Source organism: Habropoda laboriosa, unplaced genomic scaffold (genome assembly GCF_001263275.1).
Source record: "Habropoda laboriosa isolate 0110345459 unplaced genomic scaffold, ASM126327v1 scaffold243, whole genome shotgun sequence".
Lineage (NCBI taxonomy): Eukaryota > Metazoa > Arthropoda > Insecta > Hymenoptera > Apidae > Habropoda > Habropoda laboriosa.
Window position 1 is genome coordinate 218,677 of NW_017100433.1, and position 22,445 is coordinate 241,121.

The following is a 22,445-nucleotide window of genomic DNA, read 5'->3' on the forward strand; positions in this document are numbered from 1 at the left end:
AACTTTGAAAATCACACGACTGTTGGTAGTACTTGGTCGGCGAATCAGCGAAACCACTACGTAATGTAATGTGACGTGTAAAAACTTTGTACCAGTGTTAACGAGAGTAGTTCTTCTATGCGTTTACAGTAGTTATGCTTGTGCTAATTGAGAGAAGGAAAAATTGACAAGTAAAAAAACATTTTGGTTTTAACAAACATTTGTGGAAAACGAGGGACACTGTCGAAACTGTCGTCATTTACTTGATTCTTCGAAAAATTTATGTGCGCTTCGACCTACTTTTACGTTGATTTTTCTACTCTTCGGTTAAAAATTTCTTCAATTTACTATGTCTACACGGTATATGAAAAAAGTATACGGCGGTGATGTGTTGTCCGAGAAGGATAGCGAAAATGAAAATGAGATGGAAAATTCGATAATTGGCAACGTTAAATCCAAAGCATTCAACTTGTTTGATGTAGTAAGTGCTTCAAATGCTTTGATAAATTTAATAACTAACCATTTCCATTTGCAAATTCCGTTTATGCGGTCACTTCAAGTTCAAATGATATCGTGTTAACATTTTTTTCATCAATTTGTTCAACGTTTAACGTTCTTCACGTATCATATTTCCTATATTATTTAATATAATCGTTGAATTTTTCTTATTTTTCTTATTTTTCCTTAGTTGAATCAAAATTCGGAAATCAGTGAGAAAGAAAACGAAGAAGAGCAAGTGATAGAAGAAAACTGTATCAATGAAGCTAAACGTAAAAAAAGAAAGAAAAGACGAAAGAAGTTAGATGGTTCTAAAGCTCAACAAATTATTGAATCTAAAGATAAGGAGGATGTAGATGAAATTGAAAGAACTGTGAGGGAAGTGAATAAATTGCTTGGAGAACCACTGCCAGGTTGTAGTTCTCAAAGCACGTATAATTTACAGTGGAACGAAGAAAAATCTAAAGAGAATATTTTGTTGGTACAACACAAACATTTAAATCCTTATAACGAACTTAAAAGAATTTTTGGTAGTAAGACTGTACAAGCTGAACAAAAGTATGTTTTTTTTATGTAATTTATGTTATTTAAATAGATATAAGGTAGAAAATAGGGTAATTATTCACAATAGGGGAGGATGACTTTCATTTTCACATATGTTGTTATTCGTAAAAAGTTATTAACGAATAATTGTCATTACCACTACAGCGAATTCTGCCTATACGTGCTCGGCCGTGGCAGCGTATGCGGCAGCATGGGACTGCCGCTTATGTACTATTTCTACAAACACATCGCGGCGGACTACAACCAATTTGTATAACGGGTGAACTAGCTGGAACCGAGAACTTACATTGCACGTTTTTCTTTGCTTTTTGCGTCCACGATGTACTTGTACATAATACATTTTAGTACAATGCACTAAAAGCGAATTGTTTGGTTTTAATTGAATCTCTTCATTGCATCGTGTACAAATAATGTGGGTCCGAAGCACTTTTTCTCGCGCTTAAGTAATTTATTAAATTATCGTAATTGTGGGTCAAATGAATAAATTCACGAAAAAACATTGTAGAATGTTCACGATTATACACAATTTTTAACAATTTTATCGCACGATACAACTCTCTTCGTAGCTTTTTTCTATCTAACTCTCAATCGTCGTCTCATCGAAACTGATCTTCACCGCCTTTATTTTGTTTTTCCATACATCTGCACCGACGTACGGGACGCGTAAGCTGCGCGGACGCACAATTATAGGTAGAATTCGCTGTAGTGGTAACGACAGTTATTCGTTAATAACTTTTTAACGAATAACGAGTGACAGCTAAAACTTTTTCGAGGTTCTTCAGGAGAATGCCCTTAACAGCATATGCCAAAATCAAGGTTATCGGAGCTGCCTCCTCTATGATGAATAATTACCGAAAATAGAAATAGAAACATACCTGAATACCTTCATTTCAATAGCAGTAGGAGACACAGAGGTCGTTTGGTTTACTTGAAGAGGACATGGTTGGTTTCTCCTAGATATAATTGGCCACCGCTTAATAAATCTGGCCTTTCAATGTCTTTAGATCACACTATAAAGTCTACCAATAATATTCAATATTTTGTATATGAACACAGTCTGTCATACAAACAAGTTCAATTAAAGTTTTTGCAAGCTGTTGAAAGCTTAAATCCTGAAAACATTGTTGTACGTCATTGTAAAATTTAAACATACTTTTGGAGGAATTATTTGAAAACTCGTATCATTAAACTCCTTACTATTTATTTCAGAGTATAATAAATGCACACTCCTATCATGTAGATGCATTGCTACAATTAGCTGAGCTTTGTAAGCTCAGTGAAAACTTAGCAATGGCTGCAGAATTTACGGAACGTGCTCTGTACTGTCTGGAAGGTGCTTTTCATCCTCTGTTTATCTTTACAACTCCTCTGTGCAGATTGGATTATAGAAAACAACAGAATCGTGCTCTGTTCATAACTTTGTTTAAACATCTTAATTTTGTTGGAGGACGTGCATGTTATAGGTACCAAAATGGAACTTTTATAATCCTAATCGTTTCGAGCTTATGTACAAGAACTTATTTATATTTCAGAACAAGTTTGGAATTTTGTAAATTGCTTTTATCACTTGATCCAGAAGGTGATCCTTTGGCAGTGATTCTGTCGCTGGATTTTTACGCTTTAAGAGCGAAAGAATACGAATGGTTTATCGAATTTTGCAATCTTTGGGATAGTGGGAGAAATCTAACACAACTACCAAACATAGCATTCAGTTTAGCTGTGGCCCACTTTCATTTAGGCAATCGAACCGTTGCTAGTGAACTTTTACAAAATGCTTTAATAATGTTTCCGGGTGTCCTGATGCCGTTACTAGAAAAATGTAGTGTACAATCCGATGAAACGGTACCTTTACATTATCACACTTTTAGGGACAATTTTTAATAAATATTTATGTAAAACTAAAGAGCGCTAATAGAAAATCTATCTTCCAGTTACGAAACCACGATTTCTTTAACAACAAGGCAATAATTTCGACTTCACCAGCGCTGGAAAAATTGCAAAATCTTTACGTTGCACGTAGCTTCCGTTTGTGGAAGGAAATAGATCTTTTACCATGGTTGCGTGAGAACGTGCATACCGTATTAAATCGCGTTGATTCGAAAGACGATTATATAAAGTACTGTGAAGTAAAACGAAGCAAGCGTTACCAAGGAAAACTACCGAAGAATATTTTACGTCATATTATACTGTCTGACATAAAAGACGTTACCGTAAACGTTCAAGAGGTATATGCATTTGTATATTATGTTTCATTTAGTTACTAAACTGTACTATGTTTTTTTATGGAATTGCAGATACAAAGTGATGGTTCAGTTCTTTCGTATGATCCTCTTCCACCAGCGGATAGTATTGATATTTACAAACGACCTACCACAAATGCCGGCACAACTAGAACTAGCTCCAATCTTTTATCCCTTTTTTTCTCATCTCTATTTACAGATATTAATGGAGAAGTGGCGGCAGCTGGCCGCGATGGGTTACATTTATTGTAAGTATACAGGGTGCCCCAGCCGAAGCAGGTCACCTAAATATTTCCTTCGTTTTTTATGATATGAAAAATATTTGTGGTTTGAGTCGAGGGATAATCTGAAAAAAGAATTTTCTTTTATCAGGTCATTGTTATTTTTTATGTGGCACACGTATTCTTTTTTTTTTTTTCATTGCATCTTGTAGCGGATGAAAGAATACATTTCAATATGTTCCACTCATGATCTTGAGATGACCCTCAAGTGACTTTAGAAGTGAAGAATGTAATATGTTTGTCCGAATAATAATCGAATTTACTATTTATGTTATTTAAGTGTTCGAAGTGATGTCCGTCGGTAGCGAAACACTTTCTGATTCGAGTTATTACAGCTTGTGATGCTTTCTCAATTGTTTCAGGTGGGATTGAAGTACAAGCATTAATAATACGATTCGCCATGTTTTCGGGAGTGGTAGGTCTCTGTTGATACACTTCTCCTTTTAATTTTCCCCACAGAAAAAAATCTAGCGGAGTCAGATCTGGTGATCGTGTTGGTGAAACTATGTTCCTATTACGCCCAATCCAACGATTTGGACACTTTCTATTCAGTACCTGCATAGCTACCCGTGAATAGTAAGCTGGGCAACCATCGTGCTTTCACGAATTCTTAGTGGTACCAATTCCAGTAATTCGTTTAACTCATTCGTTAAATATATTGCGTTTAATGTACCGTCGATAATAAGGTCCAATAAAGAAGGTCCAATAATAGTATTATTTAAAATTCCGCACCAAACATTAACTGTTTATGGAAGATGTTCTTCTACTTGTCTCATCCACCGTGGGTTTTCTATGGACCCGTAATGCATATTTCTAACATTTATTTGTCCGTGATTAGTGAAGGATATTTCATCTGTAAACAAGATTTTCATAACAAATGTCGCATCGTCTTTAAGTTGTTGCAACGCTCATCGACAGAAGGTGACGCGGTTTTCAAAATCTGAGACATGAAGTTCCTGGCGGAGAGACAAATGAAACGGATAAAATTTTTGAAGCTTCAATATTCGTGACACGCTTGATTTACTGATATTAATTTGTTGTACTAATTCTCTAACACTAATATGTGGATTTTAATTTATCGGCATGATTAATCGTTATCAACGGACATCACTTTGAACGCTTAATAACATAAATAGTAAGTTCGAATATTATTCAGGCAAATTTATTACATTTTTCACTTCTAAAGTCACTTCAAGGTCACTTCAAGGTCATGAGTGAAACATGCATATTCAGATGTATTTTTTCATTCGCTATAGGGTGCAATGAGGGGGGCGGGGGCGTTTTTCCACATAAAAAATAACAATGACCGTGAAAAAAAAAAACAAGAAAAAAATGACCAGATAAAAAAAAATTCTTTTTCCAGATTATTCCTCGTTTCAAACCATTAATACTATGTCACAAATTACTCTTATATCATAAAAAACGAAGGAAATATTTAGGTGGCCTGCTTCTGCTGGGACCACCACACTGTACATACATATATAATAATAATAATAATTGCAAACACATGATACGCGGATTTTTAATTTTTAGCTACGACAACAACGAAGATATATAAGGTTGATTCTTAATATCAATTGTTGATTACAACGTAGAATAAGAAATCTGAGTTTTATAGAAATTTTACTTCCAACTTTGATAAAACCATGTGAAAAATTATACACGTATAGATATTTTTCAAACATCGGCTACTTTCACGAAGCAAAAAAAGGGCATTACGTGTCAGGTAACATATCTACTATATAATCATGAACACTGCAAAATTATAGTCCTTTTTTACTATTATCATTACTATCATCATCATCATTATTACTGTTATCATGATATAATTGTCTCTTGAATATATATTAAAAACTTTTAATTGTATTCACATATGATCTTATAATTTTTGTTATTAATTCTTATAAAGTTTTGGAGCAATTATTACGTATCCAGATTTGAAAAAGTTGTAAATACGTAAAACACTATATGTATATATAATGTACTAATAAATAAACTATATTGTTGCAATGCTTGTATAGAATTACTTTTGATGATCATCTATCCCTTATCAACGTATCAATATATTGTACAGGACAGTGTAAAATACACCATGAATGTGATTCATTAAAAAAGAATTATTATTTTCAAATAGACTTATTTTATGTACAGATCTATACAATCCTTTTGTATCGTAACTTTATTCACTATTCTTAACCATTACCTCTAATGGAGTGTTATCATCATTCTTTTGAGTGACTTTCCCTGTATTTTTATTACATGTTAATGAGAACATTTTATTACAAATTAATGAGCATGAAAACATCTTCGTGTGCGTTTCCTAGTAGAATACTGGGCGTTTCTCTGTAATTACTTCAGTTAGTAATTATGTCGTAAAAACACTTGTTCCATCTTATCAAATACATCGTCGTTGAAGGTGAAAAAATTGAAAATGCAACAAATTATTGACAGAGCGTTGAAAACTTCGAAAGACCATTGGTCCAAGATAATGTTATTTTCTTAACGCTATTTATATTTTCCTTCTGTTTTTTTACACCATACTATGGAATACGGGATTGTAGCGGCAAATTCCAGGGCCGTATTCCTGATAAGCTTTTTTGGTATGGCATACCGTATAAAATTCTGGATCGCTAGCCAACAAAGCACCGCCATACCACACGGCCCAACGTTGCTTATGATGCGATATAACATGAACGTCTATAGGTTTTGGCTGAAATGCAACGAAACGCAAACACTAATGTTGCATGGTATTTTTCGGATTTAATAAGTTTCAAAATTATATCTAGGTTGTATAAAAAGAAATATGTGTTACCGTAATAAGACTTCCACTTAACGTTTCGCTAAGTTTCAAACGTGCATCTACGATGCGTTTTATATCACGTTGTAATCGCCTACCAAAGTCTTTGAACATCGTAGAACCACCTGACAGTACAATATTACTATACAATGGTCGTCTAACATCTATTGGACAATTCTGGATTACGTCGTCGACGATTTCGCTCAGTGGTGTCGTGAAATCTGGATTGGAGAACTGAAGAATGCAATGATGAAATTAAACATGTATATAGAAATGCTATTTTCTTGAAAACCTGACGTTGAATGGACATACTTCGGGATGGAAAAATATTTCTGGACCAAGGAACCTTTCATAACCAACATCTACTACAAAAGGTTGCTTTGTGATACTGTTAACGCCTTCGTATTTTTTGATTTTAGTAGGATCACTGTCGTATTTAGCAAATTCTTTTGAAATATCAGGACATATGTAACAATATTTTTCTTTTATTGCTTTAGCTGTTTCTAATGATTGTTCAGGTGGTATTCCAATTTCACGTTCTCTTAAAAGACTTTGAATAAAATATGTAATATCACGTCCAGCAATAGGAATGTGCTTTATACAGCTTCCTATGACAAAACCTTCTGCCTAAGGGACAAAGTGAATTAATTAATTAAAAAAAATTTGTGCAAAATCAAACTTTGTATTGTTTTCTTTTCGTACTTACTACTGGTATTACATGTGTTACTCCATCCCCACTATCAACAACAACACCTGTTAATGTTCTATCTTCTACGGATTTAGCTGTCCAAGAGGCAGCTAATGCCAGCACTGCTTGCACAGCAATATAAAGACCTGGCACATTAAACGATTCAAACATTATCTCTGCAGTGTATTCTCGATTCTCTGGAGTATTTAACGGTGGTTCAGTAAGTAAAAAATAATGATCTTCAGGTTCTGCCCTAAGATATTTGAAAATACATTGCTGTAGGAATTTTTCCATTAAATCCCAGTCTTCCACTAGTCCATGTCTAACTGGATACTAAGTAAAATTGGATATAAATTGTAAAACAATTCAAAGGACCGATTGTATAGGGGTAATAATATTGATAAATACTTTTACAGAATACCCAGTGGCTTCGAAAGCTTCATCCCCAATATAAGCATCTAGATCTTCAACTCCTTTGGTAACCCTTCTAGCATTGGTATCTCCAACCTTTGCAGTTTCTTTAATAGCAATTGCAGATGGTATTATGAGTTGAGGTTCTTTATTGCCTGCAAAGCCTAGCTTTGTATAGCTGTGAAAATTCAAATAGACTTTCTCAGTTAAAAAGAAAGAAAAAGTAAATAAATGACAAGAACTCATACGGTACATATAATTATAAATATATAGATGTTTAAAATACACATAGAAAATTATGCAAATTGTATGAATGCAATAGAGCTGAACGTCAGCAATTGTGGAAAAAGTACAAAAAGAGAAGAGAAATATGGTACACGACGTTAAATAAATGTGACATTTTTCTAAGAGCATTCATCTACCGCATAAGATGTCATGTGTCATTAGTCACACACTAGTTTATTTATTCTAGTTGAGATTAATTTTTTAATTACTTACCCCGTACCCACGTCGATTACACATGCAGGAAGACGGCCGAGCATCGTGTTCTTATTGTTACAATCGATTTGTACCTTTATTATAATGAAATATACCTTAACTGCAATTCAAATTTAACACACACCCGTTCCAATTAACCACACCTCGGTTTGGAGATAAAGCAGAAGCACACTTTAAGCACTGTTTACAATAAGCGAAATTCTCCTTGATAGATTGTCAAAAATGGAAACTTATCTTGTGAGAAATGAACGCGACAACTACAATGGAAACTCTCTCTGGCAATGAAATGCATCAAATTTTATGGAAGTTTATTATGTCTTTCTTTTTTCTTTTGCTTTGTCAAACAAATCAACGATCTGGCCGGATAAGAATTTTGCACTTTGAAAGAAACCATTGTTCAGAACTTAAAATAAGTTGCGTTTTTAACCAAATAAGCTAACCAAATTGATTAACCAATCATTCGGAAAATAATTTTATCAACTACTGTAACACTAGATCGAACATTGAAATAAATTGAAAGAAGACATTGAGATTTAAATAATCAAGATTTTATAATATTTCATTCACACATATCGGTATAATAATACAATATTGATGATACATACATAGTAATCACAAATATACAAAAGTATACAAAATATTATTTGTTCTTCGTATTTATTTCTCTTATAACGTAGACTTAAATGGCAATGAATTATGTCATAGGAGTTAAATGTTTTCATGGAGGAAAAAAAAAAAAGATGACTTAAATACAATTTCTTTTGCACGTATTTATGGAAATTTTTATGGCACTCATAGGTCCTCCCGTTTTGGTTTCATTGTGTTTTGTTTACCAAATACAGTCGTAGAGTCTTCTGTATCGCTGACATATCCTTGTTCGCCAGTGTAATGTGTTGGATAAATTAATAAAGGATTTGCGGAGAGTATTATCAAATTTCGTTTTGGATAGTGTACTTTCCAATCTTCCCTGTATTGAAAAAAGTAGTCGACGTAAAATGCAATCCGCTTCGTTAGGGGCGGCCCGCTTTGGCAACTAAAATAGTTTTATGTTCTTTTGTTTTACCTAGGGTGAGCATTGGACAATATCGGAAGATACTCGTCGACAGGTATTAATTTTTTTAACGGCATTGCTTCTAGGAGTTTTCTTGCCCCACTCGCCGACAAAATGTATCCTAACGTCCAGTAACTGTAGGCAGCATGTACTAAATATTTTGATCCATCGACTCGAGATTCAGCATTTTCCACTAATCTTTTTCTTCCTAAATAGCTGGACGTAGCACATGAAATTTTACATTTTACACGTCGATGTAATAAAATGTTGTGACCTTATAAAATATTCAATACTTACACCAAATCCCATTGAAACTGAAGGTCATCCAATTCTTTTAAAATGTACTTTACTTTTTGCCGAAAGTACGGTTCAAATCGAACATCGTCCTCTAAGATTATAATACTTTTGAAACCACTTTCTATTACCTGATAATTTTCCAATCGTTTAATATAAGTTCAGCGTATGTAGAAACACTCGGTTAAAACGATTCGTTTCTCTAATCTTATAATTACCTTGTTCCAAATAACGTAATGACTTAGAAAACAACCGATTTCACCCATAGTCATTGGTCTGTGATTGTTTTTTTTTTTTTCTTATTTTTAGATGTTTAAAATGCGTTGATTTAGTAACGGGACCGACTACATCATGTACATACCTATTAATATCGATACATATCAATTCCCGAGCATGTCACTTGACGCTAACGTCGAAATAAATAAATTTAGCGAGAAATTCTATGCGAAAGAATACGACCTTTTCCAGTTAACATATTATGTCCCTCGAAATAGGAATATTTTAACGTGGCCTTATATCTAAAACTAGCACTATTTTATTACACACATTGTAATTACGAATTATGTATAATAAGAATTAATTCCCTTTCCCTTAGGTCATTTCTGCAAATAAACTGCTTCTTCCGTACGAGTAAAACGAATTTTTCGTCGTTCTTAATTACGTCTTGTCTCATTCACGATCAATTTTCAAGTGAAAATCATCGAACAGGTATCAGACTTGACATAACTGATATGTATTGATACGATAGGTGTTTCTTTGGATCAAATCGTTCGTAAACGTATAGTAGCTGCAGAAATACTATAGGGTGGTTGCAAAATCGAAAATTACACATGTTCCCAGCGTTGGAATTTAGGCGATTTAGGCGATAAAGTAGAAGAAAAAAAAGAAAAGAGCTCGAGTATCGTGTAATGCAGAAATATTAAAATTCTTCCAGATATTCCAAATATTAAATACAATTTACAATTATCCTGCAGTAGGTAAATTAATTTAGTAATGAATTACAGTTAGTTGACAGTGTTTCCCGTTTTATTGCACGGGACCATGCAATTACAAGACACTGAGTACCGCGGCTTGATGCGACAATTTATGACTACGCTATATTTCTGCAGTTACTATACCTTACAATGGATTGAAATACAAGCATTAACTTCAAAGGTAAAGGTATCGCCGATGGTGTCAAAACAGATCTCAAGTCCCGTCACTGTTCGTAACTTTTATCGTACTTACCTCTCGTGATAAGGATCAGTATATTCCGACATCATTTCAATTCCAAAATTTTCAAGAACAGACTGATTTAATGCCCTGAATAAACGAATATATAATACGAATAATTTTAGTTTTACCACAGACGACGGTACTACAGGACAGACCTAAATAGCATCTTACATTCTCATCTTATAGCATTTTCGTGTGTCTTTCGCTCTCAACGTTACCGATTCAGGATAGAATACGATTACAACATTAGTAGTGGTTGGAATTGGAATTAAACGTAACTATGAAATTACAAATAAAAAATTAGCGTAATTGTTTATTAGTAGATGATTCATCCATCCATCGCATGCGCGTGTTCTACTGCTGTCAAAAGATCGCGAATAGTTCGACCTAAGCAATTCAATATATGTATTTATCTTTATATGCAAATTTAATAAAAGAAGATACTTTTACATTTGTCGATCTTACCATCTTTGATGGTTGGATTGTATGTAGTTCCTAAACTCACCGCTTTATATCGTAGAGGGCACAACAAATTCTCTGATTTTTTACACGATCGGTATTTCAAAACGTTGAATAGAAAGATACATTAGGTGTTAGGTTTAGCCTGTACCGCGTCTATGGTTTTATTTTTAGAAACACATGAAATACTATTTATGTGTATGCATACAGATAATTCTTTTGTCACTGACTTACCTACCGTCGACAGCATCAACAGTTTTCACTCGAAGTCCGAGCTCTTTAAAAAGTCTGTGCATTCTATCTCGTCTTTCTGGCCTTCTTAACAGATTTATCATATAAATACTATCCACTTCTAATGTATCTTCGACAGGATATTGTACAAATTGTTCGAGGTGCATGGATAAAGGTAGATAATTATCATCCGCTGAAAATATGCAATGTTCCCGTTGTAATTTATACATATCATTCGTCTATTTCGAATTCAACTTTCTTCTTTTTCCTTAATCAGTTCTCAACTTACCTAATATTTCTGTCTTAATATTGATCAGTCTTAGTAGATCTTCCGTGATCGTTTCTCCTTCTTCCAACGGTACCATGACAAACCCATAAATGTTATCGTTACAAACGAATAATGAGACGCCTAGCGTGAATGTGAAGAAGAAAAAAATTGGAAAAAACACGAAATAGAGAAAATACTATTAAAACTTCGTCACTAATTTACCAGATTTATTAGCACCGACGGCAAAAGTTATAATATCGTCCGTAGGGCCATCGTATTCATTCAAATTTTTCGGATCGTACGTCAAACGATCTGAAAGGTGTTTTCTTAAGTCTATAAGTACCGCGCTATGAATCATAGGCACGTTGAAACATCCTTTTTCCTCCCGAAACAAGATTGGTTCGTATTTTTCAGTTCGCAAGTAATAGTAATCATCGGTCATACCAGCCCAAAAATTGCTGTACAAACCATCAGATTTTAACAACGGTGCAACAACAGTTTCATTTTTTAATATTAATTCGTCAAGAGTATTCGGATTCGTTAGAAAAACGTCTGCATCGAGCAGCTAAAATTGTACACAAAGAATACAATTAATCATAATATATAGGCGTAAGTGTTTTAAAGATGTCAATAAACAAACAGAAACACTGAATTTTTAACATAAAAATAAATAAATGTCAAATTTTTACCCAAATGAAATCTGCCCACATATTTCTTCCCTTGTTAAGTGCATCCTCCCGTAAATTTATCAAGTGTAAAAATCTTTGTGTTGACCAATGAGCAATTCCATTTTCATCTTCAAATCCGCTTGATTTTTCATCGAGATTTATTTCTATTCCATGATACTCGCTACCTTCGTGGTTTAGCCATGTAGATAATATTTCAGTTGATTTATCGACATTATTATCGCTACATATCCTTTAATAAAAAAATGCAAAGTTTTGTTATAATAATTTCCAATGTAACTCACAAGTATACTGAAAACTATATATGTTAAAAAAAGATTGAACGTATAATCGCTGTACATATGTATGTATATCGAAACGTTTCAGCTATCGAATTATGTATCACTCGCGCACCCGCGGTATATTATTCCGCATTAATACATACTCTAGCGGGAAATTACAACTTCTTGAGATTTCTGATATCGTGTAATTAAGAAGTATACTCGATGAGATTCAAAAGTTTTGTTTTTGTTGACAAATTTTCAATGACCAATTTTATTCAATCAGTGCAACATACTTTATTTAAATTCAAAACGATAAATTTGATAAATTTATGCGATATACGTAATATTTGAGATTATTCTTAATTATACATATAATACACCTCTGTGACACATTCACATTATGAATTTATATCTTAATTTTGTTCTTTTAGTTGACCAAAATGAATTTACACTCTAAACGCTTAATTACACATTATGATCCTTTTGATTTTCATCGCATACATTTACCGGAAAAGTGAGGTTACGATATGTATACTTACCAGAGATGTATTCGTTCTTTAGGATAATTCAGTTGTTCCAAAAAGGTCAAGAAGTATGGTAACGTGTGTGCCTTATTACGTACTAGAATCGTTATTAAAATTGTTGGTTTTTTTAAATCATTGGAACAAATTGTCATAAACACGGTAAAAAGAACGAAGATGATAACCCGAGTAGAATTGACTAATCTCATCTCTGTTTCTAGCTTTGTACAATGCTTTTTAATACCTTAAAATTTTGATTATTTATCCGTGTTAAAAAAAATTCAACAAAGGAACACTAAATGATTAAAAATATCGTATACACGTCCTGTCTTCACCGTGTTATTCATTACTGTATTCCTTCTGATAACATTTTACCACCCACGTTAAGGGCATATAGTCGATAAAGCAGTAAACTGTCTACATTAGTGATTTTTTATAAATCGCGAAATAAAGAATTATAATTTTTCTTTGCTACCTTTTCCTTCTTTTTTCAAATTTATATTTGCAGCAAAATTTAAACATATCTCTTTACACCGTCTACTACTTTAAGCAAAATACTATTTTTGTTTAATGTTGCAAGAAAAATTATGAACAAATGTTCGAAACTTGTGAAAAATTAAAATGTAGTAAGATTTCAAATTTTACGAACAACTGCGTAATGGAAAAAATATAAATTTATTTAACTTATTCATTACTACAATAATAATCGGTCAATTATATAACATCTGCTTGGTAAAAAGTTGTTTTACAAAACATCGTACGTTTTCACTAAATTATAGATATAAGCGCAACTTGTTCCTTACGACTAGATACAAAATTCTAGAAAACATCCAGAAAACGTCTGTGTTCCTTTTTAATTATTTTATTAAGCAGTCTTTTCATCACTTTGTTCTGTTGGCTGTTTCTGCGACCAGGATTTATCTTTTTCTCTGCATTTCTGTTTTACCTTTAACCTTGAGGTATAACCAAGACTTAATTTGTCAAATTCTAACAGCATAATACCTAAATCACCGCTATATCTATTTTTAGCTACCTGCAAGCATAAATTTTTTAAATAATTAACTTTTTATGCTCTCATTTCTATGCACATACTTGCAAAAATTTTTTCCCTCGCAGACTGGTGAGCCTTTTATCTTGTATAATAAGCACATTATCTGCTTCTTGACTTGCTTTTGCACTGCCAAAAATTGACGAAGTTGTCAATTCTTCGTCACCACGTTCTTTTCTCGGATGTATTATCATGGTTACGTGACAATTGCACTTGGTGGCGAAATTCCGAAATCTTGCTACTATATCATCTTGTTTCCAAAATCTAAAATGTAACGATACTATTTTAAATCTAGAAGCGATGTTATATGAAAAGCATTTTGTAATACCTGTCGACATGTTTTGAACTATCACTTGTTCCCATCATAAACTGCACATTGTCGATTATTACGTGAGCTATGTCATGTACATATGTTGCATGCTCAACTGTCTGTAATAGTAAATATTAGAGTCGCAAATTCAAGAAGAGGAGTGAAATATTATAATGTACTCACATCCATTACTACTTTGATGGTTTGCTGACCATGAAATGTCATAAAATATATTGGCAATTTCCCGAAAGCGTTCGCATACAAATCAAAATTTTCTAGGTTTTCTTTCAAAGGTACACCCACCATTTGTTGTAACATTGTTCTTGCTAATCGTACATTCCTTATCTCAAAGCTACCCCATAAAGTATTGACACCTTGCATTGCCAAATCTAGAGAATATTCGCTCATGAAAGTTGTTTTACCACATCCTAATAATAATAATTAATAATAATATACTACCTGTTGGTCCAGTTAATACTGTAAATTCACCTCTTCTGTGACCTTTTAGGATTTGGTTTAAAATTGGATATTTCTTCCATTTTACTCCCTGTACTTTCTCATTGTTTAATAAATCACTTAAAACGTCTTCTTTGAGCTCATGAAAGGTAATTATACTTTCATGCCATACAGGCTGAGCATTTTGAAGAATGCTATTGAAATCATAATCCATTTCAGCAGCTAATGTTGGCCGAGGTTGTGAATCAATTGGTTTAACAAAATAACATCGTTTTTCGTTCAGTTTTTTTGCAAAGTGTTTAGCAGTATACCAACTTGTCTCGTCATTTCCAAACCATAAAATTAACTTTTTGAAAGATTCCATGTATGGCAGTAATTGTTGTGGTAGATTTCTTAAATTATATGGGAGACAGATAATTGTATGTGTACATTTCTTTAATATTAAAGCTAACAAATCATCTATCATTCCTACAACTACAGCAACATTATCATTTTTACTATAGCTCTGTTTGTATTTAATACATCCACTAACTCCAAAGGCAGGAACTGTCTGTTCCTCTTGTGAATTGGATGTAAGTAATTTATATCCAACTACAGAATTGTTGAAGCCTATCAATGGAAAATACAACACATTCGTTGTCTTGTCATAAAAACAATTTAACTGGGACATATTCTCTTGTGCAACATGCTGCAAAAATAATTCTTTTATGATGTTGTTATAGTTGCAATTATTTAATAATTTGTTTGGTATTTTTTTTTCTTTTTACAGGAAGTGAAAAATTGCTGAGAAGAAGTTTATATTCCATTGCAGATAGGTCCATGATGTTTTGGCAATTTTCTATCACCTCCTTCCACCTTTGTGCAAAGTCTTCTTTCAAATGACAACTGGCTCTTAACACATCAAGTTCTTTGAATCTTTCGTTTGACTTTTGTATTGATAAAAATTTCTCCAATACATCCCAAGTACCCACAGACTTACAATTATTACACATAAAAAATCCTATAATTTCAAAACTTTAAATTATTGAAATGAAATGTTAGCATAAAATAATTTTCATCACAACTTTAAAAATCATATACCTGTTGTTTTATTTACATAAAGCTTTGACTCTGTCATTTTGTTATTACATATAGGACAATCTGCTATAACACATGTATATCCTTCTGTTACACTCAAGCATTGCTGTTTGAAATGGTGTTTCAAACGTGATACTGGTATATTGAGGAGAGACTCTTTAATATTTGCATGAAAGTGCTGCTTGTCGATATAACTTTTAATGTGTTTTCTTTTTCGAGTACAAATTTGTAAGAATAATTTAGAAAACATTTTTTGTAAATTGAAATAATTACTTACTAGACGTGCCCAAAGTTGAAAATTATAATATGTAACCAATAGATACATGTATATATTTTATGTACATGTACATACATATATATGTATATATTCTTTTTGGCTGTGATATCTATCTATTTAGATGATTTTATGACTAACATTTATTAAATACAACATTAATTACACAAAATCAATTTATGTAAATACTAACGTTAGTTAAAATTCATAAATAGGAACTTCTTTGGTCTTAAAACATATAAATTTGTGAATGAATTAAAGAAATAGATCTCCCTGCTCAAATTTCTGTCTGTACTATTGAACAATATAAATTTAAAGAATAAAAATTTCGTATATAGCGTAAATGTAAAAAGTATAAATGTTTCAATATTCTGTAAACTTTACATAAACCCAATTAACAACTTATTTTTCATTTAATAAATCTTTTTATTGATCTCTATGTACTGCGTTCACTTGATTTCACATATGTAATATTATATATATTGTTGTAACAATAACATTTACAAAATACCACATGAAACAATTTCAGTTATACACTTATTGTTAAATTTTTTATTTCTTAAAAAACAGTATCCAATAAACATTGCACGTGCACATGCTCTGCTGAAGCATGTAGTGACATCTCACGGGCAAGCATTTCATTGCTCTGCACAAAAAAAAAAAAAAAAAAAAAAAAAAAAAAAAAAAAAAAAAAAAAAAACAGAAATTTTTAATAAAAAGTAAACTGCTAAGTATATTATTTAATTCCTGAAAGTACCCATATGTAAGTGCTGCTCACTGTATTGTCTGGCAGACTCATTAAATTATTAGTTTTACAAAGGAGTAGTAAAAAGAACAAGAAGTCCTTGTTGTTTTTGTTTCTCTCTTTTTTTTTTTATTTTTATTTTGAAATAATTTTATGATGAAGTTCATTATTCACGCGAAATATTTTATTCAATAAATTCTTTGCAATTCGAATATTATAGCAGTTACATCTTGTTCAAATCATGTGTGGTACTAAAAACGTAAGTATGTACATAAATTTACATCTTTTCAAGGTCAAATTTGTTATCACAAAGAAATGTGTATAACAGTGTTATAAAATTGATTGAAAAAGGAAATATTTATTGTTTATTTACTGGGTTAAATGTTAATTTTTCGTGTTAGTATTTTTTATTAAATAATACATTAAACAAAATATCAATATGTAAAATTAATTGCAAATAAGGTACGATTTGTTTAAAAATATTTAATTTGCACTACATGGCATATATATATGTATATTAAAATATGATTTCAATTAAAAAATAACATCTTTTGCAGTAAATAATTACATTGTTATATGTAAATTTCACTCAAGCTTTCATTCAAATTATTTGGTTAATTATAGTCTTACAGTTTAGTAAATATTTGTCCAAAATGTTCTTCATGTTTTCTTAAATTTATTAATGTTGCATGACCAAGTATATGAAAATTAGTCACGTTATATTAAATAACAGATGACACATACATCTTTCTATGGTCCTTTGCTATTATTAGGAGGATTGTAAAATGAAAGTTTAACTTCCTCTTGCCTGTAGACAAAATAAAATAAAATAAAATAAATATATATACACACACATGTATATTCTTCATATACAAAATGAAAATTGAAATTATCAAGTGATTTGCAAAATAACTTTCTATCGTGTTCTATCATGTTTCAAAGGTTAAAATGTTACCTTTCAGTAGTATCGTTAGTGGTGTTATCAGCATCTGTTAAAATACCAATTTCATATACCACAGCTTTTATAACATATCTGTAATAGAAAAGAGAATTACACGAATAGTCACTATAGATATTTGTTAGTCAGTAATTTTCATAATTGCAAAATGTTCTTACAAATCATCACCAACTGAATTATTTGTTATATTAGTCGCTAACATTGTATCTGTTGTATTATAGTATGTATTTGGTACAGTTGATGTTATACTTAGTTGCACAGATAAATAAAATATGAGCAATGTTAAATATAATACTTGAGAAGTTTGAAAGCTCCGATCAGTTTCACTGTTACACAACATTTTCAACAGTACTTTTTATTTCTGAGCAAGTACTTTTATAGTGGATGATGGTGCTTCGTTAGCACCACTCCCCCTTTTTAACTTATAGCTCCAAGAAACGTCATGATAGGTATTTTCATCTTGTTCATAAGTGGAAGTGGAAAATTTGTAAAAGAGAAGTCCTCGCGTAAACTTGGGACTTGAAGATTTAGATACCTTATGGAATAGAAAAATGTATATATTACTGTGTGGTTATTACTTTGAATCAATTGCTCATTTCTTAGAATATATTCTAATTTAGTAATAGTTAGTATAGAATAAAACATGTGGAATATTTTTTTCTGTCAAGTTGCAATGTAACATAAGCTTCCATACTTATTGAATTAACAGTTAGGTGCAAATAAAGTGGTTTATGCGGTGCATATCATAGATATGTATTTCAAATGGAATTAAGTGAATGTTCAAGATATGATTTTATTGAATTAAACTAAAAGTAATAATATTTTCGTTTCATTTAAAAGTAACTTGTTAGTGTTGAATGAAATATTATTTCATATAAATTATATTATTTTACTTTTCAATGACATATATACATACTTAATAAAACATTAGAGTATAACTAGTAATAAATATAATTATTCATTATGATTCTCTTATTTGAGAGATAGTATATGAAAATTTAATTTAATTATAAAATTCTTATATAGCATTCGAATTTTCATTCTTGTGCTTTACATATGTATGTAAGTAGACGTAATGCAGAGTAGTATTTCACAGGATGTTCGTAATTCTCTCGCACATACATATGTGTTTGTACTTGACATTGTTTGTAATGCACATTTAGCTCTCTACCTTAGATGTTTAGCTATATATGTATATGTGTACATTAACTAGAGGAGTTCCGTGAACAGATTTAATATACTTAATATTGTTTGGTGAAGGTATCGATAACGCATTTCGTATATTTTAATACTGATTATTTCAGTATTATTTGAATTTTTTCGTAATGCAGTCGCTTTTCCCTTTATCACTTTATTTCCTTCTCCTGAATTATTATGAAAACTTGAAATACATAGTGAATATAGTATATTAAAAGGAAGGTCAGATTCTTTTGGAACAAATAAATGTTTTGCTTTATTTATATTTTTATGAAACATTTACCTTTCGAATTTGATACCAGGTCAGATGATATTCTAAGAACTTGATGCTGATTGGAATACGTAAATTATTCAGGTTAAATAAAATACAGAGATTTTTTAACTTATTTTTTGTTTCTTTACAATGTATACAATTTATTTAGAAAGCGTAAGTGTTTGATATATGAAATGGAAAAGTTTCACATTGTACATGTTGTTTAGAGTGCCTAACGGCTATTTGGCAACGATTAATCGAAAGGTGAATTAATAAATTGATTAATAAAGATTAAAAGGAATAAAAGGTGAGGACTACTATTTAAGAAATAAATCGAGAGATAAAGATAAAATATATAGCATTATTTATGGTTTAGAGATTAGTTATTAATTTAAATCAGCATTAATGTACATATATTGTTTGAAGACGTAATATTGTACTGTTGGTTTTCGAAGGATTACTAGAATAGGGTTTAAAACTATTAATTAATTAATTAAAATTTAGAAAAAGAAGTTTGTTACATTTGTCGGAAGAGGAGGGGGGAAGTTGTGTTACTGTTACATTTAGCTGTGTGTCGTACAATGGCATACCGGTTGCTTGCTATTCTTTCTTAGTATTAGATAGTATGGATTATTACTGATTACGAGTGAACAGTTTAGAATTTCGAAGAAACTTTGAATTATCGATATTAAATAAATTAATATAACAGCTTTGCGATGGTTACTGATTTAGTCTGTTACTTTTATTAGGTTCAGTGAGGTTGTACGGAAAGTATAGATAGCTAATCTAACCTTAATTACTGATAATATCGCAGAAATCGTACAGAATGTATCAAGACATTCGAGCAGTAAGTAAAAATCACTACAAGTCTGTTATATCATTGTTTTTCGACAGATATTACAAGGATAACATTTATGATAATGTCACATTGCACTAGGATACATGAAACGGTGTAAAATTAAAGTTCAGATCTGTTAATATGTAAATCGTAGAATGCTGATGCGACGGCAGAAGGCGTAAGAAAGTATAAATCTTGTATGATGCAAGCTACCATTAGAGAATCAATTCCCTTTGGAATGATATGTGGAGCAATAGCATATTCAATGATGCCTAAACACGTAAAGGGAACACCAAAGAGAGCATTCTCGAGCATTATCGCTACCGCAGGGTTTATATCCTCAAGGGTTTCACATATTCCAAGATGTTACGAACATGCATTTGGTACGAAACAACTAGATGGAAGAAGGTACTATCCCCTTTTAATAATTGTGTAATATTCATGGTTTGTTTTTAATAAAGTACTTAAAAGCATATTCAGTAGGGATTTGCACAATACCTCAGATCGTGTACATACTTCCAAGGAAGAAGACCAGGAGGACAAGTATATGATGCATCCTGATAAGACGGAAGAGGAACCAGCTTGGAATAGTTACGATCCCCCATTTGAAAGTAATAGTAAGTTAAGTTATTAAGAAATAATTCATAATAAAGGCATAATTTTGTGGATGATTGAAATTGTAAGTTTTGTTTTAAGCAAACGAATTTGACTATACCAGTGATATGCAAGATGTATTACAAGAGGACGAGGCGGATGAGCTAACAAATAAACAAGAAAGAAATGTAAAAAAGCGAGTAACATACGATGATTTATTTAAGGAGCATATGAGCGGAAACAAAGATATCCGGAGGAATGTTTGGAGTTGAAATAAACGGTGTGTGTCTTTTATAAATAGATTTGTCCTTAGATTTCATATATTACATAATTGTACATAATTTTTGCCTATAATAATAAGGATTGGCAATAATAAAAGTACAATAAAAGGAAAAATGTTGCAAAACTAAGAGTAGCAATACCTTTTATATCGTTAGGTTTACGAAGATTTGTCGTCGAAACGAAAGTACGTGTTGTACGGAAAGGAGAGATACGTGAAGGAAACATCATAGTGACAAATAGGTGGTAAGGAAATATAGTAAAACTGTAAAGTGGAAAATCGAAGAGGAAGTTACCAGTATGAAATGTTGTTAAGAGTTGCAATGTATGTAAATCATAGGGCGATATTACTTTCAATAAAAGGAAAAAGTGGGTGTGCAGCATATAGTATTACATTTGCTATATAAGTAGATGTAGAATTTTTTATCGAGGCAAAATATCGATTACAGGTAATATCAGCTTAAAGATTAACGTTGTCAAAACATAATTCGAAATAAATACATACATCAGACATTCAGGCACTTGTAACCAGAAATAAAAGAATTACCGCAATACTTGTACGTGTGTATGTTGGGAATAATATCGGTGGAAGATTATTCGAAAGACCGTGTCATCAGTGGCATCTAATCGAAAGCTCTCCGCTTTATTCGTAGTACATACTCTGTGTACATACAAAATTTTCTACGTTTAACACGAATTATTTATATTTCTTTTCTTCTATGGCGTTATAACGAATTGGTCTGTAAATAAAATTTCACGTACGTTTCAATTTCACATTCGTTGTTCACGATAACTTATTAGTTATGAAAGTAAGTAAGAAATATTATAGGAATGGTAAAAATTGTGATACGATCGATGAAAGACAAGAAACGTAAGTAGCGGGCAAATAATTTCTAACAATAAACACGTGCATTGAAGAAACGGCTAAAGACTGTTTATTATGTGTACATATATACATACATACATAGATGAAAGCTAAACAGTATACAGAATAAGTTAAGCAGCAATGAAATAAAACGATTACGGTAGGTGATTTGAAATCGATATTAGACGAATTAAGATCGAGTAGAGGAATATGAAGAAACGATTGGGGGGCGGTAATGGCTAGCGTAAAAACGAACGTTCAGTTTAGAGAAAAAGATAGGTAGGAACGTTTGGAAACATGTGTGAAAAGTTTGGTTAAAGAAAGATTAGACTTACTTGGACGGCGTAATCGAGAAATATCAGGCGTTGCGATCTATGCGTTTTCGACGAATCGAAACATGTCGCGTTTAGGGATGTAAGTAAGTAAGTACATACATAGTCGCTACCCGGTAGTGTTGGTAAAGAGAATTTAAAGAGGGCCGCGTGCATTCAACCATTGGCTATCGAAGGCGACCAATGGGCGAGTACTCCCATTCATAAGTTGCGCTGCTTCTCTCCTGTTAGAGGGGTGGGGGGTGTCTGACTGCATCTTGTGATGCAACACGAAT

The 22,445-nt window shown here is 31.9% G+C and overlaps 6 protein-coding genes across 13 annotated transcripts; 2 read left to right on the top strand and 4 right to left on the bottom strand.

Annotated features, from left to right (window-relative positions):
* Positions 1-130: 130 nt before the first annotated feature.
* LOC108575791 (transcription factor 25) lies at positions 131-5,315 on the top strand. Of its 3 annotated transcripts, none has more exons than XM_017938684.1 (8): positions 131-460; positions 668-1,035; positions 1,939-2,167; positions 2,251-2,504; positions 2,574-2,883; positions 2,973-3,266; positions 3,336-3,529; positions 5,096-5,315. In XM_017938684.1, the coding sequence occupies exons 1-8, from the start codon at positions 329-331 to the stop codon at positions 5,118-5,120; spliced, it is 1,806 nt and encodes a 601-aa protein (XP_017794173.1). In that variant the 5' UTR covers positions 131-328; the 3' UTR covers positions 5,121-5,315. The 3 variants fall into 3 exon arrangements, with proteins under 3 accessions (XP_017794173.1, XP_017794174.1, XP_017794175.1); XM_017938685.1 differs by having other exon boundaries at positions 1,942-2,167; XM_017938686.1 differs by lacking the exon at positions 5,096-5,315 and adding an exon at positions 3,925-4,078.
* A 494-nt stretch (positions 5,316-5,809) lies between these two features.
* LOC108575792 (actin-related protein 3) lies at positions 5,810-8,074 on the bottom strand. The gene is made up of 6 exons (XM_017938687.1): positions 7,957-8,074; positions 7,456-7,636; positions 7,066-7,380; positions 6,672-6,986; positions 6,375-6,593; positions 5,810-6,272 (listed from the first exon to the last, which is right to left on the bottom strand). Exons 1-6 carry the CDS (start codon positions 7,998-8,000, stop codon positions 6,093-6,095), a joined length of 1,254 nt encoding a protein of 417 aa, XP_017794176.1. The 5' UTR covers positions 8,001-8,074; the 3' UTR covers positions 5,810-6,092.
* Positions 8,075-8,748: 674 nt separating this feature from the next.
* On the bottom strand, positions 8,749-13,206 carry LOC108575831 (glycosyltransferase 25 family member). Its single transcript, XM_017938737.1, has 10 exons — positions 12,963-13,206; positions 12,164-12,392; positions 11,697-12,039; positions 11,496-11,615; positions 11,210-11,399; positions 10,529-10,603; positions 9,520-9,577; positions 9,305-9,432; positions 9,020-9,223; positions 8,749-8,923 (listed from the first exon to the last, which is right to left on the bottom strand). The coding sequence occupies exons 1-10, from the start codon at positions 13,151-13,153 to the stop codon at positions 8,749-8,751; spliced, it is 1,713 nt and encodes a 570-aa protein (XP_017794226.1). The 5' UTR covers positions 13,154-13,206.
* A 603-nt stretch (positions 13,207-13,809) lies between these two features.
* On the bottom strand, positions 13,810-16,067 carry LOC108575771 (twinkle protein, mitochondrial; the record flags this gene model as incomplete). Its single annotated transcript, XM_017938664.1, has 7 exons — positions 13,810-13,977; positions 14,037-14,256; positions 14,321-14,421; positions 14,486-14,730; positions 14,762-15,446; positions 15,526-15,758; positions 15,839-16,067. Coding segments are annotated over 7 exons (1,881 nt in total), but the record flags the coding sequence as incomplete, so codon positions are not given.
* A 996-nt stretch (positions 16,068-17,063) lies between these two features.
* Positions 17,064-21,517, top strand: LOC108575849. 6 transcript variants are annotated; one of them, XM_017938762.1, is made up of 7 exons: positions 17,075-17,113; positions 19,490-19,569; positions 20,012-20,109; positions 20,200-20,508; positions 20,581-20,717; positions 20,797-20,974; positions 21,132-21,517. In XM_017938762.1, the coding sequence occupies exons 4-6, from the start codon at positions 20,300-20,302 to the stop codon at positions 20,964-20,966; spliced, it is 516 nt and encodes a 171-aa protein (XP_017794251.1). In that variant the 5' UTR covers positions 17,075-17,113; positions 19,490-19,569; positions 20,012-20,109; positions 20,200-20,299; the 3' UTR covers positions 20,967-20,974; positions 21,132-21,517. The 6 variants fall into 6 exon arrangements, with proteins under 6 accessions (XP_017794248.1, XP_017794251.1, XP_017794252.1 ...); XM_017938763.1 differs by having other exon boundaries at positions 20,232-20,508; XM_017938758.1 differs by having other exon boundaries at positions 20,255-20,508.
* On the bottom strand, positions 17,492-18,152 carry LOC108575772. The gene is made up of 3 exons (XM_017938665.1): positions 17,971-18,152; positions 17,810-17,887; positions 17,492-17,662 (listed from the first exon to the last, which is right to left on the bottom strand). The coding sequence occupies exons 1-3, from the start codon at positions 18,150-18,152 to the stop codon at positions 17,605-17,607; spliced, it is 318 nt and encodes a 105-aa protein (XP_017794154.1). The 3' UTR covers positions 17,492-17,604.
* Positions 21,518-22,445: the final 928 nt, after the last annotated feature.

Coding starts and splice junctions, on each gene's coding strand:
- LOC108575831 (XM_017938737.1), bottom strand. CDS start 13,153: ATGAGATTAGTCAATTCTACTCGGGTTATCATCTTCGTTCTTTTTACC. Junction 11,400..11,495: donor TATTAAGACAGAAATATTAG/GTAAGTTGAGAA, acceptor GCATATTTTCAG/CGGATGATAATTATCTACCT. Junction 10,604..11,209: donor GTTGATGCTGTCGACGGTAG/GTAAGTCAGTGA, acceptor TCGTTTATTCAG/GGCATTAAATCAGTCTGTTC.
- LOC108575792 (XM_017938687.1), bottom strand. CDS start 8,000: ATGCTCGGCCGTCTTCCTGCATGTGTAATCGACGTGGGTACGGG. Junction 7,381..7,455: donor CCACTGGGTATTCTGTAAAA/GTATTTATCAAT, acceptor AATTTTACTTAG/TATCCAGTTAGACATGGACT. Junction 6,594..6,671: donor AAATATTTTTCCATCCCGAA/GTATGTCCATTC, acceptor TGCATTCTTCAG/TTCTCCAATCCAGATTTCAC.
- LOC108575849 (XM_017938759.1), top strand. CDS start 20,089: ATGTATCAAGACATTCGAGCA. Junction 20,509..20,580: donor AAACAACTAGATGGAAGAAG/GTACTATCCCCT, acceptor AAGCATATTCAG/TAGGGATTTGCACAATACCT. Junction 20,718..20,796: donor TCCCCCATTTGAAAGTAATA/GTAAGTTAAGTT, acceptor TTTTGTTTTAAG/CAAACGAATTTGACTATACC.
- LOC108575772 (XM_017938665.1), bottom strand. CDS start 18,152: ATGTTGTGTAACAGTGAAACTGATCGGAGCTTTCAAACTTCTCAAGTA. Junction 17,888..17,970: donor AATTCAGTTGGTGATGATTT/GTAAGAACATTT, acceptor TTTCTATTACAG/ATATGTTATAAAAGCTGTGG. Junction 17,663..17,809: donor ACTAACGATACTACTGAAAG/GTAACATTTTAA, acceptor TTTTGTCTACAG/GCAAGAGGAAGTTAAACTTT.
- LOC108575791 (XM_017938684.1), top strand. CDS start 329: ATGTCTACACGGTATATGAAAAAAGTATACGGCGGTGATGTGTTGTCC. Junction 461..667: donor CATTCAACTTGTTTGATGTA/GTAAGTGCTTCA, acceptor ATTTTTCCTTAG/TTGAATCAAAATTCGGAAAT. Junction 2,505..2,573: donor GGAGGACGTGCATGTTATAG/GTACCAAAATGG, acceptor TTTATATTTCAG/AACAAGTTTGGAATTTTGTA.